The sequence below is a fragment of the Dermacentor silvarum genome, chromosome 6 (assembly GCF_013339745.2).
Source record: "Dermacentor silvarum isolate Dsil-2018 chromosome 6, BIME_Dsil_1.4, whole genome shotgun sequence".
In the NCBI taxonomy this organism is placed as follows: Eukaryota; Metazoa; Arthropoda; class Arachnida; order Ixodida; family Ixodidae; genus Dermacentor; species Dermacentor silvarum.
The window spans coordinates 23,943,791-23,960,568 of NC_051159.1; the positions used below are offsets into that span (position 1 = coordinate 23,943,791).

The following is a 16,778-nucleotide window of genomic DNA, read 5'->3' on the forward strand; positions in this document are numbered from 1 at the left end:
ATGTGGGAACGCTCGTAGGAAACAGAACAAAGTGTGGGGGCTGCTACGTGATTCTCCCACTGCCGAGAATTTTATCAATTTTAAGAAGGTAAAGTTCCAAGGCAGGAGAACACGGCGACAGGCCAGAAGAGAGAGTTGGCAGAAGTTTTTATCAGGTATCAACTGGAACAGGGTTAATAAGGTAAGAGGACGACAAACATATTGTCTCTCTTTGGTAAACGCACAGGGCGACAGCTTGGAAGACCGAGCGAACTTCCTGGGCATACATTTTGAACATGTATCCAGCTCATTGCACTATCCTGAAACATTTAAATGATACAAAGCCAGAATAGAAGAACAGAAGCTGGAACGAAAATGCAGAAAATATGAGGCATATAATGAGCCATTAAGATTAGCTGAGCTACAGGCATCACTAAACTGCTGCAATAAATCTGCCCCAGGAGCCGACCATGTAATATATGAAATGTTGAAGCACCTACCCTCTGAAACACATAAAACCCTTCTTTCCCTCTACAATGCTTTATAGTCTTCCGGCGAGATCCCGTCTGCCTGGAAAGAGGCCATTATAATTCCTATCCTGAAATAGGGCAAGGATCCATCGTCCGTTTTAATTTACCGGCCTATAGCACTAACAAGTTGCCTCCGCAAAGTCTTCGAAAAAGTGATAAACCGCCGCCTACTACATTTCCTAGAATCGAACAAACTGCTTGACCCATACCAGTGTGGTTTTCGCGAGGGTCCATCCACCACTGACCATTTGATACATATTGAGGCACAGATACGTGAAGCTTTTGTTCGCAAACAGTTCTTTCTGTCTGTATTCCTAGACATGGAAAAGGACTACAACACCACATGGCGGTTTTGAATAGTGAGACCTCTTGCACTTTGGCATACATGGTAATATGTTAAATGTGATAGAAAGTTATCTGTTGAATCGCTCATTCCGTGTTCGAGTTGGTAATGTTCTATCACGACCATTTGTACAGGAAACCGAAGTGCGACAGGGTGGGATGCTGAGTTGCACTTTCTCATTATAAAAATGAATTGCCTGCATCTGTGCATCCCACGTAACATGTTTTATTCAACGTATGATGATGATATACAGACAGAATTTAAATCGTGCAATCTGTGAGCGGCAGGTTCAGCTTGGTCTGAACAAGGTGGCTAAATGGGCAGACGAGAATGGGTAATGTCTAAATCCACTAAAGAGCACCTGCATCCTTTTTTCTAGAGAGGACTGCACCCCGATCGCGACATTGACTTGCAGGGACAGTGTCTACCTGTAAAAACGGAACATAAATTTTTAGCATAATTCTTGACACAAAGGTAACATTTGAAGCACACCTAAAATGTCTAAAAAAGAAGTGCATGAAAACAATGAATATTTTAAAAGTGTTGTCACGCACTACATAGGGTAGTGACAAAAAGTGTCTGTTGAATTTGTATAGAAGCCTCATACGAAGACACCTAGACTATGGGACCCTAGTTTATCAGTCAGCCACCCCAATCACTTCAGTAATGTGGAAAGTTGGGTGAGTTGGTGATTAATCATCATACCGTATTGGTGAAGCAGCGCACTGACAAGGACAAAGTGGAGAGACACGACACTCGCTGCTACGTTGAAGATGCTGGACCCCGTCCACCATCTAGGAATTTGCCATTCTGCAGGTGCCTTTAGGACAAGCACTGTAGAAAGCCTTTACATGGAATCCAATGAGTGGTCACTCCACTTGCAGAGGACCTACGCAGTTTTCATGTATTTCCTTAGAGTGAACGCAAGCAGTGAACATCCCACATATTCCAGCGTAAATGATTTGTCCAGCTCCCACCTCTTCCATAACCGGCCTGCAGTAAGAGAGCCCTTCTTGTTGCGTATGAGGAAATGGGTGACCCACTCTTTGAACATCGTCTAATGACACCCACCGTGGCAGTGACAGATTGTAGACTGTCTTTTATACATGCTACGAAGCATGCCCTGGTTACACACATTTTGGATGCGCTTCCTTGAACTGCAGCATAAATACTGCTGTCCGGAATTTCATACCGATGCATCAAAGTCTCATGCTGGCGTCTCGTATACAGCGGTCGGCCCATCATTTTCGGATGCCGAAGCCCTGCACCCCCAGTCGAGCATTTTCACAGCAGAGGCTTATGCAATACTGTTTGATCTTATAAACATCAAAGAATTGAAAATACCAAAAGCAATCATCTACACAGACTCGTGTGAAAGCGTTAAGATTTCTCAAATGGCATTAGTAATAGCATCACTTTATTCACTCATATGTAATATTTATGCGTCCGGGCAGCATGTAGTGGTGTGCTGGGTGCCAGTACATCAAGGGTAATGTACTGGCAGTCCAGCTTGCCACATCTATCAAGGCAAAAGCTGGCAACGCATCTATGCCCGTCCCTGTTCTCGATATGAAGTCATATCTACCCAAGTCCACTGGCAACGTTTGTGGGATGCCCAGACCTATAACAAGCTTCATTTAATTAAGCCTCGCTTAGGGAACTAACCATTGACCATAAAATCTAAAATAAATGATGTCCTATTCGGTAGGCTCAGAATAGGACGCACTTAGGGCATGCACAACTACATGTTGTCTGGAGGCGCACCTCCGACCTGTACTAGATGTGGGGAGGCACTTACTGTGCTACACTGTCCACTAATAGAATCCGAAAGAAAAAGCATTTTGCTCAGGCCTATAGAGAGACGATACCCAGCTATGTTTTACATAATGACACTGTATTTCATCACGATTCAGTTTTAGCCTTTTTAAATATCGACATCGACATCTTGCAATTTCTTCGCCCGAGAGATTCGTAGCGGCATCCTCTTCAAGAGGATGCTTCTGCGACAGACCTATATGTATACGTGTCAGTATACTTGAAATGCACTCTCCCCCCGGGCCCTTGCTTATAAGGGTCCTTGTGAGGCAGTAGTGTCTTGTATTGCCTATAACTTTTATTATGCTATTTTTATGTTACATAATTATATTTATTGCGCACCTATCACGTCATTGTCATGATTTTATTCATTTTGTCTGTTTTACGCACCTTTAGTGCGCAGGATTTTAGGCACCTTTACAGCCACCCTACACTTACCCACTGTTATTGCTCGCTGAGTACACCACGTCTTGGCACTCTTTGGCCATAGCTGGCCCTTGCACTAGAAACCAACATAGATCATTATCAGCACTGCTTCGGCCCTGCCACAGAGCAAAAGCTTAGGAGAGACCCCTCAATACCGCGCGGAAAGAAAAAAAAATACTTTGCGGAAATTTATTCTCTCAAATGGCAAGGTAGTCGTTTCTATGTTGCGCCGGAACACGCGTGTACGTACCTACATCTCAGCCACATGGAGAAAATGGCAGTGAACCTTTCTCCTTTCTGCTTCCTTTATTTTCTGGACACGTGTTGACCTTGAATGCTGTGGTGCAGAAGGAAGCGGCGGCGGAGGTCCAGTCTGCCCAACGAAACTGCCCAAGCCGGCCAATCTTGCTTCCCGTTATTGGCAGAAAACTTCAGGGAGCGGGCTAAGCTGGCGCCGGCGGCAGGCGCGCACCGAGGCAGTCGAAGGTGAGGGAGGATGAGGGGAGCCACCGAAGCGCCAGAGTTGCCGAGGCCAAATCCGCTTCCCTCCCATCCTCCTCCCCATACCTTCGACGGTGCCCGTGCGCGCCTGCCACTGTGACGGCGCCAGCTTACCCCACTCCCTGATGTTTCATTTTCTGCCATTTTGGGGAAGCGAGTGTTGGCCTGCGTGGAAGTTTCGTGGTCCTCACTTGCTGTGTTGTGTGCTTGCGCGCCACAATATTTCACGACTCGCACCGTTCGTGCATTGTGCTATGGTGCACGAATACTTCAAGAATAAGTCCTCCTTTTAATTCAAACTTCCTTTAATTCGAACAAATTTTTGGGCCCCACAGAGTTCGAATTATTGAGATTTGACTGCGGAATGTCCACCGACAGTATGGAGTGTGGAATAAATTACGTCACTATCTCTTTGGGTGCAAGTTCACGGTCATGACCGATAATGCTGCACTATCATGGATGTTTTTCAAGCAGCAGCTGAAGCATGTTTGCCCAGTCGATTATCACGCTGCAAGAGTAAGGTGGCGTGCGCCACCGTGCTGGGGGGCTACGCAACATCGCTCATGCTCTCTCGGGGTCGCGTCTCAAAATGAGGACGGTTGCATTTCTTCTTTCAACAAGGCTTCTCCAAAGCCCAGCAGGACAAAGACTTAGCATCAATCATTGTCTCAATTGCTGTTACAGGAAAAGATTTGACATTTGTAATATTGTAATATTGTAATGACATTGTAATACCACTGGAGAGATTGTGTCTCTTTGCCTGACACCTTTCCTGATAGGTAACTTTCTACTTTTCTTGTGGAGAACCAAGGTAGCTGTGGAATGCTTGTAGATATTTGCTGAGATATTCACGTATGCCTCCTGTACTCCTTGATTACACAATGCCTCTATGACTGCTGGTATCTCTACTGAATCAAATGCCTTTTCATAATCTATGAAAGCCATATAGAGAGGTTGATTGTACTCGACAGATTTTTCGATTAGCTGATTCATGACATGGATATGATCCATTGTAGAATATCCCTTCCTGAAGCCAGCCTCTTCTCTTGGTTGGCTGAAGTCAAGTGTTGCCCTGATTCTATTGGAAATTATCTTGGTAAATATTTTATACAATACTGAAAGCAAGCTAATGGGTCTATAATTCTTCAATTCTTTAATGTCTCCCTTCTTATGGATTAGTATAATGTTGGCATTCTTCCAGCTCTCTGGTACACTTGAAGTTGTGAGGCATTGCGTATGAAGGGCCGCAAGCTTTTCAAGCATGATATCGCCTCCATCTTGGATTAAATCTACTGTTATTCCATCTTCTCCAGCAGCTTTTCCCCTGTTCATGTCTTTCAAGGCCCTTCTAACTTCATCGCTAGTTATAGAAGGAGCCTCTGTATCCGGTTCATCACTATTTATCATCACTATCCGGTTCATCACTGTTCATCTATTGACAGTATGATCACTTGCATTCATGACGTCTTAAGACTGAAATGTCGATATCGGGTGGCCATGCTCAGTAGAGGACGGAAAAAACAGGTGTGCTGACATACGATGCACCCGCCTTTCTAATACAATCTGCTTCAATTATCTCCCTAGCATCCTGGTTCTTATTTTTGGCTAATATCCTACACATGTTCAACGGTTTACGCAACTTCTTTATTTCACACTCATGACAATGCACTGAAAGATTCTCATCACGGTAGTTTCCCACCTTCCTCCTGTGTTAGTCTAGAAGTCTTTCATTGGGACCGATATAGCTGGAACCACACAATAAGGGAATACCGTGCCAGCCACACCTGTTACAATAGACGTTTAAATAGTGCAAGGCTCTTTCTTTTTCTGGAAAGTTATTTGGCAATGTTTCTCTAGCTGCTCGGGGGGTGGTAAGCACCACTCTGACATTGCTACGATTTCCTTTCTTTAGGCGGCGCGAGGTATTGTGCATGTACGGAATTACTACAGTGCAGAATATTCTTGAAAGCGCCTTTCCTTTCCCGTTTGTTTTTTCGACATCCCTTCAGCTATAGATACTAGAACACTGTCAGCATAACCTGCTGACACATGTCGTGTCACTTGCCTTTGGAAACTGACCTTCTATCAACGCAAGCTGCTGACACCATGTCTTGGAGGCTTATCGCGCCATTTTTTATTTTGATGGTCGTCCCCTAGGCCAGATGTCAGTGGTCACTTACCATATATACATCGGAGATGCCAATCCCATCCGTCGACGTCCGTACCGCGTTTCACGTGTCGATCGTCAAGTTATGCAAAACGAGGTGGACAAAATGCCGATTAAAGGGGTCATCGAACGTTTGTCTATTCCGTCGGCTTTCCCAGTTGTCCTTGTTAAGAAGAAAGATGGCAGCTGGCGCTTTTGTGTAGATTACCAACATCTGAATAAGATCACGCGCAATGGCGTCTACCCGTTGCCATGTATTGACGCCTTGGACTGCCTGCATGGAGCACTTGGAGAACTGTTTAACAGATGTGAATGTGTTGCATGTGTGTGTCCTATCCTAAGCCTGCATAGTGCCACCTCTCCTGTCCCGTTGCTCGGTAGCAGTATCATGTTGAGAAGCAGTTTGGCCAATGTTTAGAGCTTCGCACGGTGGTGTTGCGATAGCAGTATCTTGTATTTAAATACACGATGCATTCTTTCATGTATCGAAAATACAGATACTGATACACATCTTGCCAGATGTATCATGATACAGATACAAGATACCCAAAGAGTATCGAAGATAGTATCTAAGATACATGCATCTTCAATAACGCCCAGCACTGACGTGGGGAAACATTCAGAATGATGGCCTAAACCATTTTTCCATACATAGATTCATTAATATCGACCAAGCAAAGGCATATATTGAGCCAAAATGTGGTGATTGACTGTCCGTCATTTATGTTCTAATCATGTGCAGGAGGCTAGAACCAGAAAGGAGACATCACTTTCCAGAGCTGTACAGAAACCAAATACCTCTGCACCCGTCCTTCTTTCCGGCGACTACCAAATGTTTTCACTAAAAAGAGTTTTAAACTTTTTAGCGAGTGTAGGCTTCCTACAGTGCAATTTCATATTTCATTGATCTCAGCCTTGTCTTATTCCTGAGGAAATGGCTGAGCTTTTTTATCTCACATATCAGGCGCTCCGCACTCCTTGCCCTGACAAGGACTGTTGCTGAGGCTGAGTGACCTTGTAAAGGCCATAGGCTCATTACTCAATTAATTTTAGGCCCTATACACCATTGTTCCTTATCCTTCGCCTTGGGTACTGCTTACTAACCTGACTCGACCCCCAACCCTGTGTTTGGCGCTCTTTGGCAGTTGTCGTTGCACCATAAAAATCTACTAACTAAGCTGATACTGCTGCCACTAAGCCACCTGAATAAAACTAAAGGGAGCGACATTCTTTTTCTGCCCTGTAGCGAGGGCAGGCGAGTTGCGTCCTTGTTGTAGGAGCAGAGTCACGTGGTGGCACTTGCGCAGTCTCAAGCGCGTGAATGTCTGCACGCAGCTGACCTTTTGTGTACCTGATTTTTTGTTAAGAAGGGGATTCTAGAAACATAATACAAAATACTCTGCTTTTCTCGTCAGCATGCACACAAGCCACTTTAAGCTATTTTCCACAGGAATTTTCTATTGTCTGACCTTAACAGGTTAAGTTAAGAATACTTCATGCCCTATTATCAAAGCTGTATCATGTTTCTACGTGTTCACTGTGATAGTGTGATCCAGAACTGCCTTTCTATTGTCATGTGGTAGTGACGGTCAAGAACACAGTAGCAAAACTGTGAATGACAATCCTAACTCTTTATTGGGCGAACCTGTGCCCAGAAAACAGGCTACACTCAAAGCACAATGATAGTGGCGAACACAGTCGGCGATCGGCGAAGTCTGATATGCGGGTCAAGTGTGTCGGCTTTTGAAGCGAAAGTTTCATTACGCTACCTCGGGCAGCCGTCGGCGACTCAACAGTTTTCACCTTGAGAGCTAGAGGTCAAACCACAAGAGAGCATTAAGGCACGTTTATAGTTCGACGTTATCGGCACGCGGGTCATCAGACGCCGGGCAGTTGGAGCGCATTGGCTGCCCGTCCGGTCGCGCATTGGCTGCGGTAAGACCCTACCGGACGCGCAGCCTATGCGCGTCCGGTAGGGTCTTACCGGTAGCCACGGTAAGACCCTTCCGTGTCTTACCGTGGCTACCGTAGCTAATGAACACTTTAGCAGCAGATAAATGGAATATTGTTACACTGCTCTGCAGAACAAATGAGGAAGAGGAGCACGAACTTGGGGATGAAGAAGACGACACATCAGTGACTGACCTGCTGTGGACTTGACCTTGTCAATCGTGTGCATATTGTAAATACAGTTTCTGACTTGCATCTTCCTTCCACTACATATTTGGTGGAAGTGCTGCTGTGCACGACGGAGCTCCGAAGTGGACGTAGACTGACCACTAACAACATGACGACCACTGGAGCCGGGGCTAGGACAGCCATCATTCCGACAGGAGCAACTGCTAACACAACGCCGACAGTCATCTTGTCCCAGCCCCGTGACAAAGGAACGTTTTCCGGGCCCGACAATCTTGACGTTGATGTGTGGTTCCAAATGTAAGAGAGCACGTCAGTGCCCATAACAGGTGGGATCAAACCATTATGCTGGCAAACATAATTTCATACCTGCAAGGCACGGCAGTGGTCTAGTTTCGAAACCAAGAGGAAGAAGTGACAATCTGGGAGCAATGCAAGCTGAAACTCAGTGAATTGTTTGGCAAACCTGTTGGCCGTTAGCGAGCTGCGCAAAGGGAACTTGGGTCCCGCCGACGAGACGTCAACCGAATCATATGTGACATATTCGTACATACAGGACGTTCTTGCCCTTTGCCACAAGGTCGACGAGCAGATGTCGGAAGTAGACAAAGTGAACCACATACTGAATGGCATAGCAGACGATGCTTTTAACCTTGTACAAGAATTTTTCCACCATCACCGACGTCATTAATGAATGTCAATGCTTCAAAGAAGCAAAAAGTCGTTGCATTGCACACCAGTTCACGTACCTTCCCAATACAGCTGCTACGTTGTCGTGTGAGAACCTTCACTCTCCGCTTCAGCCGCCAATGCCTGAGAGCCTTGTTCGTATCGTTCGCTGAGAGATCGAAGCCACGGCACTGGTTGCCTTCTCGACTGACCATTTTCTTTGTGCAGTCTGTCGTACGCATGGAGTTTGCAAACCTTGATTTTTTTTTTTTTTATGTTTATCGGCACATGTGACAGTGACAATGCGGGGCACGTGTTCAGGATCCTTAATGAAATATATGCTGCTTGCTTTTCCAGAAATAAACAGTTGGCAGTCTGCGAGAAAAAAAAAACTGCACTGATGGTGTCATGTGTTCGTGTGTTCTTGTTTTTTCACGCAGTTATATAAACGTCTAAAAGCTATGAACCAACTAGCCTGCCAGAGCATCGTAGAGGGTACGGCATTTCGGTTGGTATAGCACAAGTGGCGGCCGATGTTCTCGCCGCGCGGTTGAGCGTCGCTTGCGCTACACCAATCGAAATGCCATCCCCTCTTCATTACGACGCGTGCGCTATTGGCTGCCCTCTTCGGTGCATGCGCAGAACGATCCCCAACCCACGCGCCGCTTTGAACGGCTGTCTGCGATCGTCGGCGAAGCGACGTGGGCGCGTTTTAGGGCGCACGCCGCTGCAAAGCTGCGCGGTCAGCGCGACGACACCACCGTGGCCAGTCTGCTCCCACGAACTAGCACTCTCCCCGTCCACGATGACGCGGAGTTGGAATTGAAAATGGTGGTGATACTAAAAATAACATTATATATAAGAGCACTATGCTCTTGGCTAACTAGGCGGGCAAATTTTCAGCTATGGCCTCTTCTGATATGAAACAAACGCGCTTGCGTCAGCCGACCTTGAACCTTCGTCCGCATTTGCGAATTTTTTCCCGCCTGCCGATAGCGTCAGTCGATGGGACGCAGCGTTGTGAGTGAGGTAGTGCGCAGTGCTCTCATCGGTTTCTTTATTGCAAGGAAAATGACGGAGCAACTGGAGCAGCACTATTGCATCAAATTTTGCCAGAAACTGGGCAACAGCCAAGTGGAAACCATTCGGAAGATTCAGATGGCTTTCGGTGATGATACTATGAGCAGCACACAGATTAAGGAGTGGTACAACCGGTTTAAAGACAGCCGCACATCGGTGGGGAGTAAGCCACGCTCCGGTCGGCCATCAACATGCCGAAATGACCAGGTCATTGCCGAAGGGAACGCTATGGTGATGCGGGACTGTCGTGTGACTATCCGAGAAATTGCAGAAGAGGTGGGCATCAGCACTTTTTCTGCACATTGCATTATGACCAAAGATTTGGCCGTGAAGAGAGTTGCGGCGAAATTCGTGCTGAAGCTGCTCACGGTGGAGCAAAAGCAACTTCATGTTAAAGTCTCGCAGGACATGCTGGATTCCATAAACAGCAACCCCGACTTCATGAACACCATAATCACTGGTGACGAGTCTTGGGTGTATGGGTACGACCCAGAAACCAAATCCCAGTCGTCACAGTGGAAGCATTCCACGTCACCAAGACCAAAGAAGGCCCGCCAAGTGCGCAGCAACGTCAAAGTGATGCTGACTGCTTTCTTTGACTCCTGCGGTATGGTACACCACGAGTATGCACCACAGGGTCAAACAATCACTAAAGAGTACTACAGGGATGTCCTCCGTCGCCTACGTAATTCTGTGCGGCGCAAGAGACCGGAGTTGTGGTCAACAGGAAATTGGCGCATCCTTCACGACAATGCTCCGGAACATTCCTCGCACTTGATTCAGACTTTTTTGGCGGGAGAATCAGACTCCTGTAGTTCAATAGGCTCCTTACTCTCCTGGTATAGCCCCCTGCGACTTCTGGCTGTTTACCAAAATCAAGAGGCCATTGAAAGGAGCGCGATTTCAGACAAGAGAGGACATTATGGCTGCAACGACAGCTGAGCTAAGCTCCATTCCAAAAGAGGCCTTCTTGGAATCTCACAGGACCGCTGGGAGAAGTGTGTGGAATCCCAAGGAGACTACTTTGAGGGTGATTAGGCTTCCAACACTCCAGTGATGCCTGTTTTTTTTCTTCGGCCAAAGGTCGGATACTTTTCTAACAGACCTCGTATATGCCCTTCCTTGGTTGATATAATGATTCTTCATAAAATATGAGTGGAAAACCGGTTTGGTAGATGTTTCGGAATGCTTCCCCATGTTCACATCTAAAATACATACAAGGCTGATTTGTATGCTCAATATATGCCTTTCCTTGGCTGATATAATGAATCGCCATAAAGTATCAGTGGAAAACCGGTTTGGTACATGTTTCAGATTGTTTCGCCGAATTTACATGCAAACTAGATATAAAACTAATTTGCATGCTCAATATATGCCTTTACTTGGTTGATATAATGTATCTTCATAAAATATGAGTGGAAACCAGTTGTGGTAGATGATTAGGAATGATTCCCTCCATTTTCATGCAAAGTAGATAACTATTTAGGGAAACTATAATTGCGCTAAAACGAGACACGAGAACGAAGTGGACAGGACGATCGCAGTCCTGTCCACTGCGATCGTCCTGTCCACTTCGTTCTCGTGTCTCGTTTTAGCGCAGTTATAGTTTTCCTAAATGTCTTACCAACTAGCCCCCCATCAAACGCTTCTAAAGTAGATAACTCATTTGCTGACGAGCGTGAGTTGAATTATACTTGATTATTTGGTGTCTCGTGATGGGCGTCTGGCATACCTTAGAAGAAGATGCGAAGCACTCCTTGAACCAAGTAGCAATTCGCGCAGTGCTTTCTGCTTTTCCTCCAAAAGGCCTGAATTGATGTCAGTATTGCTGAGTGTCTGGGCCTACCATTGTCATAGACGCAAAGCATTCAGTAACATCTGCTATGGGCTCAGCGAAAGCGATAGCAGTGGGATGAAATAGGTGCGGATTTTTCTGGTTGAAATTCGCCACGAGGAGTGCAGAACGTCTACCTTGAAGCATGATGAGACTGCGGGCTACCATCCCCATGAGTCAACAAAAGAGAGAAATTGCCCTGTGCAACAGCTTCGCCGTCACCTAGATCGTCGCACACGACCGCTACCAGGACACTTGCGCATGGTGGTAACATTACACTGTTGGCTAAACTCGAAGCGCTTTACGACAACAAATGTCGAGGCTGTTCGCTGCTCTTCCTTTCGAGAAGGTCACTGTGCACTCTCGCAGAAAGTAGACACCCAAGATGAGGTCCCAAGACATAATTGCGGAGTATAAGACAGCTGGATGGAAACGTACACCCACGAATTTGTACTCTGTGCACATGCCCAACGGCGTTACGATATGCCCGCCAGCAGTACGAATTTGCGTTCCAGACTAAGGCGTGATAACTTTATAAGTTTTGTCGCTAGTTTGAGTAGTCGACAAAATTGAGTAGTCGGCACCTGTGTCCAACAGGGTGACCGTCAAGCACAACAGGTGTATCTAGAGAGTCTGTCACTGAGTTAGCTGCTGTCGTCGTTGAATCGCGTTTAATAGATTGTACTCACGTCGATGGGAGGTCTTTGGAAGGGCGATATTCAGCGGCCTCGCCCTCGAAGGTCGCTGTTCTTAGCTTTCCCAGTGAGGAGCGGGGGAAAATCGCCTGGTAAACGGTGAGCGCGCATGGGAATAGTGACATACCCTTCTGGTTCAAGTATTCTTCAATCGCCCTAGGCCTTTCTCCGTATCTGGGCCTTGGTGAATTCGTGGCAAAACCTTGCCATCCGAGGCGGCGGTATGGACATGCACCTCGGACGGCAAGGTTTTGCCACGAATTCACCAAGGCTTCGCCACAGTGATAGCAGAAGGGTCATCTGTCTGGGGTACACGAGATGTCAGATTTCCTCTGGAGCAGGCGCTGATCTTCCATACATTGGATCGCTTGCACTGATGGGAGCGGGGCGTATGTTGTTCCGTAAGACGTGGCGGGAACAAAAGGCGTCGGAACGTGGACTCGCTCCAAAACGTCTGCATACGATGCATGCTGCAGCTGTGTTGACACAAGCAGCATATTGCTGCTTGGGAGGGGGATCACTTGCTGAACGTAATTTCTCACGAGAGCAGAAATGGAACCCAGCGTGGTCTGAGGCGGGCAGCAGAGCCGTTGAAGCTCATCTTGCACCACAGAGTGGATAAGGTCCCGAGGAAAGTCATTGTTTCCAATGGCAATCCAGTGTGTTGGTTAAGCAGCATTCGCTTGCCTGTCATACAAAGCTGAGCGCTGCTGTAGCTTCTTCTCGATCGAGGTGGTTTTGGTTAAGAATTCAGCCATGCTCTTAGGCAGGCTTTGAACAAGGCCAGCAAATAGCTGTTTAACTTCAAGCATCAAATGGCACATCTCTGGCATGATTGGGTCCACCCAACGAAAGAGGCGCCTCATATCCTTGACGGCAGATAGATGCTGGAGTGGAGTGCCCATTCAGTTCGTTCGCGGTGATCAGCATTGGTGTAGGTTTCCAGCAAGGAACAGCGGAACTAGAGCCATGATGACTGTATAAACGTACACTCGCCAACTGAAGAACACAAAAACAACAGATTGACGTTTCGGCGCCTAGCACGGGTGCCTTGTTCACAATGAACGAATGCATGGTGAGCCATGATGAGCCCTTCTTGATTCTCGTACCAAGTATGAGCACCGTCCTCGAAGCTGAAGTACACTACATTTCTCAACTTCGCCGTGTCACTCCACTCGTTAAATTCTGCAACGCGCTCAAACTAGGCCAACCAGTCTCCTGCATCTCCATTGAACACTTTCGCCACTAGTAGTAGGTTTTGAAGCAGGTACTGAGTTGCCGTAGTGGCCGTACTTTGCATAACGGTCTGTGGTGACATAGTATGTAGTATGCTTTATTTCCACAAACCAAAATACAGTATTGCTGAGGGAAAGGGGAAAAACAGCTCGTGGCAGCTTGACCAGCCCCAAATACCTGCAAAACAAAAGGAGCAGCAGAGCAGAAATACAGTTTTTCTAATTGATTACAATTTAATTCAAGCTCTATAACATACCATATGTAAACATCTCGTCGACATTCCTTCCGAAAAAAGTCCTTCCATACCGGCCCATGAGAGGTGCCAACGTTGTGCTGGAAAGATCATGCTCCAGTGGCAGTCCTCGGATTCGCCTGCTGGCCTGGTGGACAGGTGTGTTCATTGGTATAGGGCTGGTACTCCTGCTAGCAGAAGAGGTTTGTGGCATCGGATGAACCGTACCCCGCACTTCCACCAGTTTTGTCACGAAATGAAACTTAAGAAGTGCACAGCATCAGCAAGACACAGACAGCTGTACAAGATGGCGTTGATCCTCTAAAGCCTGCGTCCTCAGTCTCCATGTCTTCTTTTTCAGCGCCCGCATCTTGCAGAGCAGAAGTTGTAACTTCTTTCTTAGCGCTGGCTCGTGACACTTAGTGGCAATATCTTACAGATGCAAGTAGTTCTCAAACATGGTATTAAACTGCATCGACTGCTGAAGGCCGCACCGAGTGGATGGTACTGACGATGCAACGAAGCGCTGGAGAAGCAAGCAGGCATTCAGATTTGCTTGTGCCGTACATACCGAAACATGACATAAGACAGTGGGCCTATTCGATTATCCACCTCTGACAGTCCCGGGCTGTCCGAAAGACTGCATACGCAACGCTCATTGACTTAAAGCACCGTCTCGGGCAGTCCGCGACTGTCAGGAATGGATAATCGAAAAGGCCCAGTGCTGCTACTCCACAAGACGGACACTTGGCGCACTTTAAAACGGAGCTGTGAAACAGATGCAGACCTTGCTTCATTTATCCAGCCTCTTGCCCCCAGCATTTACATTACATATAACTATTGGGTCCATATCTGCCAGCTCTGAATTTCTGGTAAAGTTTACAGTTTTTTGAAGTTCATGTCATTCTTGCTTCTTTTTCCGTCTCTCTTTCTTGCAGTGTTGGTAATTACGAACCAGTGCCAGGCTTGTTCAGTTTACCGTTCTCCTTAATGTTTATGAATCTGGGCTTGTAATTGCTTGGCTCACTGCTGAGCTGACAACGCTGTCCAAATGCATAGTCAGATAAGTTTATCCCAAAGCATGAAATGCAGAGTCTGTTACTTGTAGGTTCATTGTGTTGAAGCATATTGAGCAGGACTGGATCTAGTGAAAAGTGTTGTGCTCATAGCCGTGATGCCATCAACAAAGGCAGGCTTGGCAGGAGTGTTGTGCCAGCATCCATTATGTGATGTGACAATATTTATTGTAGCTACATATAACAAAGTGGTGGTGTCTATTCTTGGTGTTTTGTGCTACTCTCACCCATTTGACTTTCGATGACTTGATGTGCATTATGATTTTGTTGTTCATTGAAAACAGATGTTGAGCAAAAATGGTGGCCCCCCTGTAAAGGTACTTTGCTGTGTGTTTCAGGCCACTGCTATGACAAGGTGAAGCAGGAGACAGAGCAGCTGCGTGACACCATAGCCAAGGAGCTCAAGCTGGAGCCAGTGGAAGAGGAAGTGGTCATTGCCTACCAAGGAGATGAGAAGCAGGGAGGGCGTGTGGTTGAAGTGGACCGCCCACGGCCAGCATGGTTTAGCAAGAACTTGATGAAGCAATCTTCCTAGTTATCAGAGTAGTGGTAGACTCCTTGTTGAATAAATATGCCTGTGTGCTTGTTTTTCCTTTGATTTACCCTAATAGCCCATATGTTGTAATGATTGAACAAGGTAGCTTGATTCCCTGCATTGAACTTATGGTTAGCACACTTCTGTCTAGCTCACACTAGCAGCAATCTTGCACAATGAACATTATTGACCTAATCAAAATTGTATTATTTAATTATTTGTCGTATTTAGTATTGCTTAATTGTCACCGCCTTGGAAGGCGGTGACAATGTACATGACCAATGGGAGCAAAATATCTTGCACAACTTTGTTCAGTTCAGTATATTGTCCTTAAAGGCTCTCGGAGGGAGTATTGCAGAAGGGATTTATTTTACATATGTTCCTCATCATCCACACATCATTCGAACAATGATGACCAGGTGATAGCAAAAATGACAGTTGGGAGGTCGTTCCAGTATTTGACAGGTCGAGGAATGAACGAGGAGGGTGAAATGAGCCGTTCGGGCGTGACTTGCTGCTGATATTGGTGCGGTGAGAGATGAGGGCTGCGGGAACGATATAAGGCACATGATGAAGGGTGCTGAAAAAACTTGTGATAGAGTTTAAGACTAGCAATGTGTCAGCAATTAGATGTGTTTATCCGGATTTGGCTTTCAGTGCAGAAATGCTGGCTTCATATTGTCGCGGTACATCGCGAACAGAAGACAGGAAGACGTTCCTCAAGAACAGCAGCACAACCTGTTCAAACAGAACAGACACTTCTTCTTCGTCCTCTAAGAATGCCACTGACCCACTAGACGGAGTCCGTTAATGCCCCCATCGTCGTTGTCGTCTGCCTAGAGCACGTGCGTCATTTGTCCCTCCCTAAAAGAGCATCGCCCCGATGCTAGACCAGAAATGTCACTTGCGGAAGTCAGGGCCCTTCGCATAGTCATTCGCTCAGATACGGCTTCATGCGTGCAACATGCACAAGTTAAGGGCGGTGCGGGCGGCGCCGCGTACAGTTGGGACTATCGGAGACGACCTCGTAGGTGACATCACTGGGTCGGCGCAATACTTGATACGGGCCGAAGTATCGCCTTAACAGCTTCTCGGAGAGGCCTCGTTTCCGTACGGGTGTCCAAACCCCACACTCAGTCGCCGACTTCATAGGTTATGGTTCTACGGTGAGCATCATAGTGGCCTGCTTCGTAGTCTTGCTGCTGGCAGATGCGCAAGCGCATGAGCTGCCGAGCCTCTTCGGCATGTTGGGTAAACACATTGGCGTCCGTGTCAGTGTCGTCAAATTCGTGTGGAAACATTGCATCCAACATCGTTCGCACATCCCAGCCATGAACAAGGCTGAACGGAGTCATGCGCGTCGTGTCTTGTTTCGCCGTGTTGTACGCAAACGTGATATAAGGGAGGATGTCATTCCCAATTTTTATGTTCGACATCCACGTACATTGAAAGCATGTCTTCAATTGTTTTGTTGAGGCGCTCCGTCAATCCATTGGTTTGTGGATGGTAGGCGGTTGACTTCCG

At 46.7% G+C, this 16,778-nt stretch overlaps 1 protein-coding gene across 1 annotated transcript in view; it reads left to right on the plus strand.

The window, feature by feature from the left end:
* LOC119455334 (39S ribosomal protein L32, mitochondrial-like) overlaps positions 1–15,307 on the plus strand; it is a gene marked incomplete at its 5' end in the record, with an annotated part of 37,158 nt that extends 21,851 nt beyond the window's left edge. The window contains one exon of the mRNA XM_037716724.2: positions 15,058–15,307. Coding sequence (XP_037572652.2) covers positions 15,058–15,254 — 197 coding nt within the window. The remainder of the gene's footprint in view (positions 1–15,057) is intronic.
* Between the last annotated feature and the right edge of the window lie 1,471 nt (positions 15,308–16,778).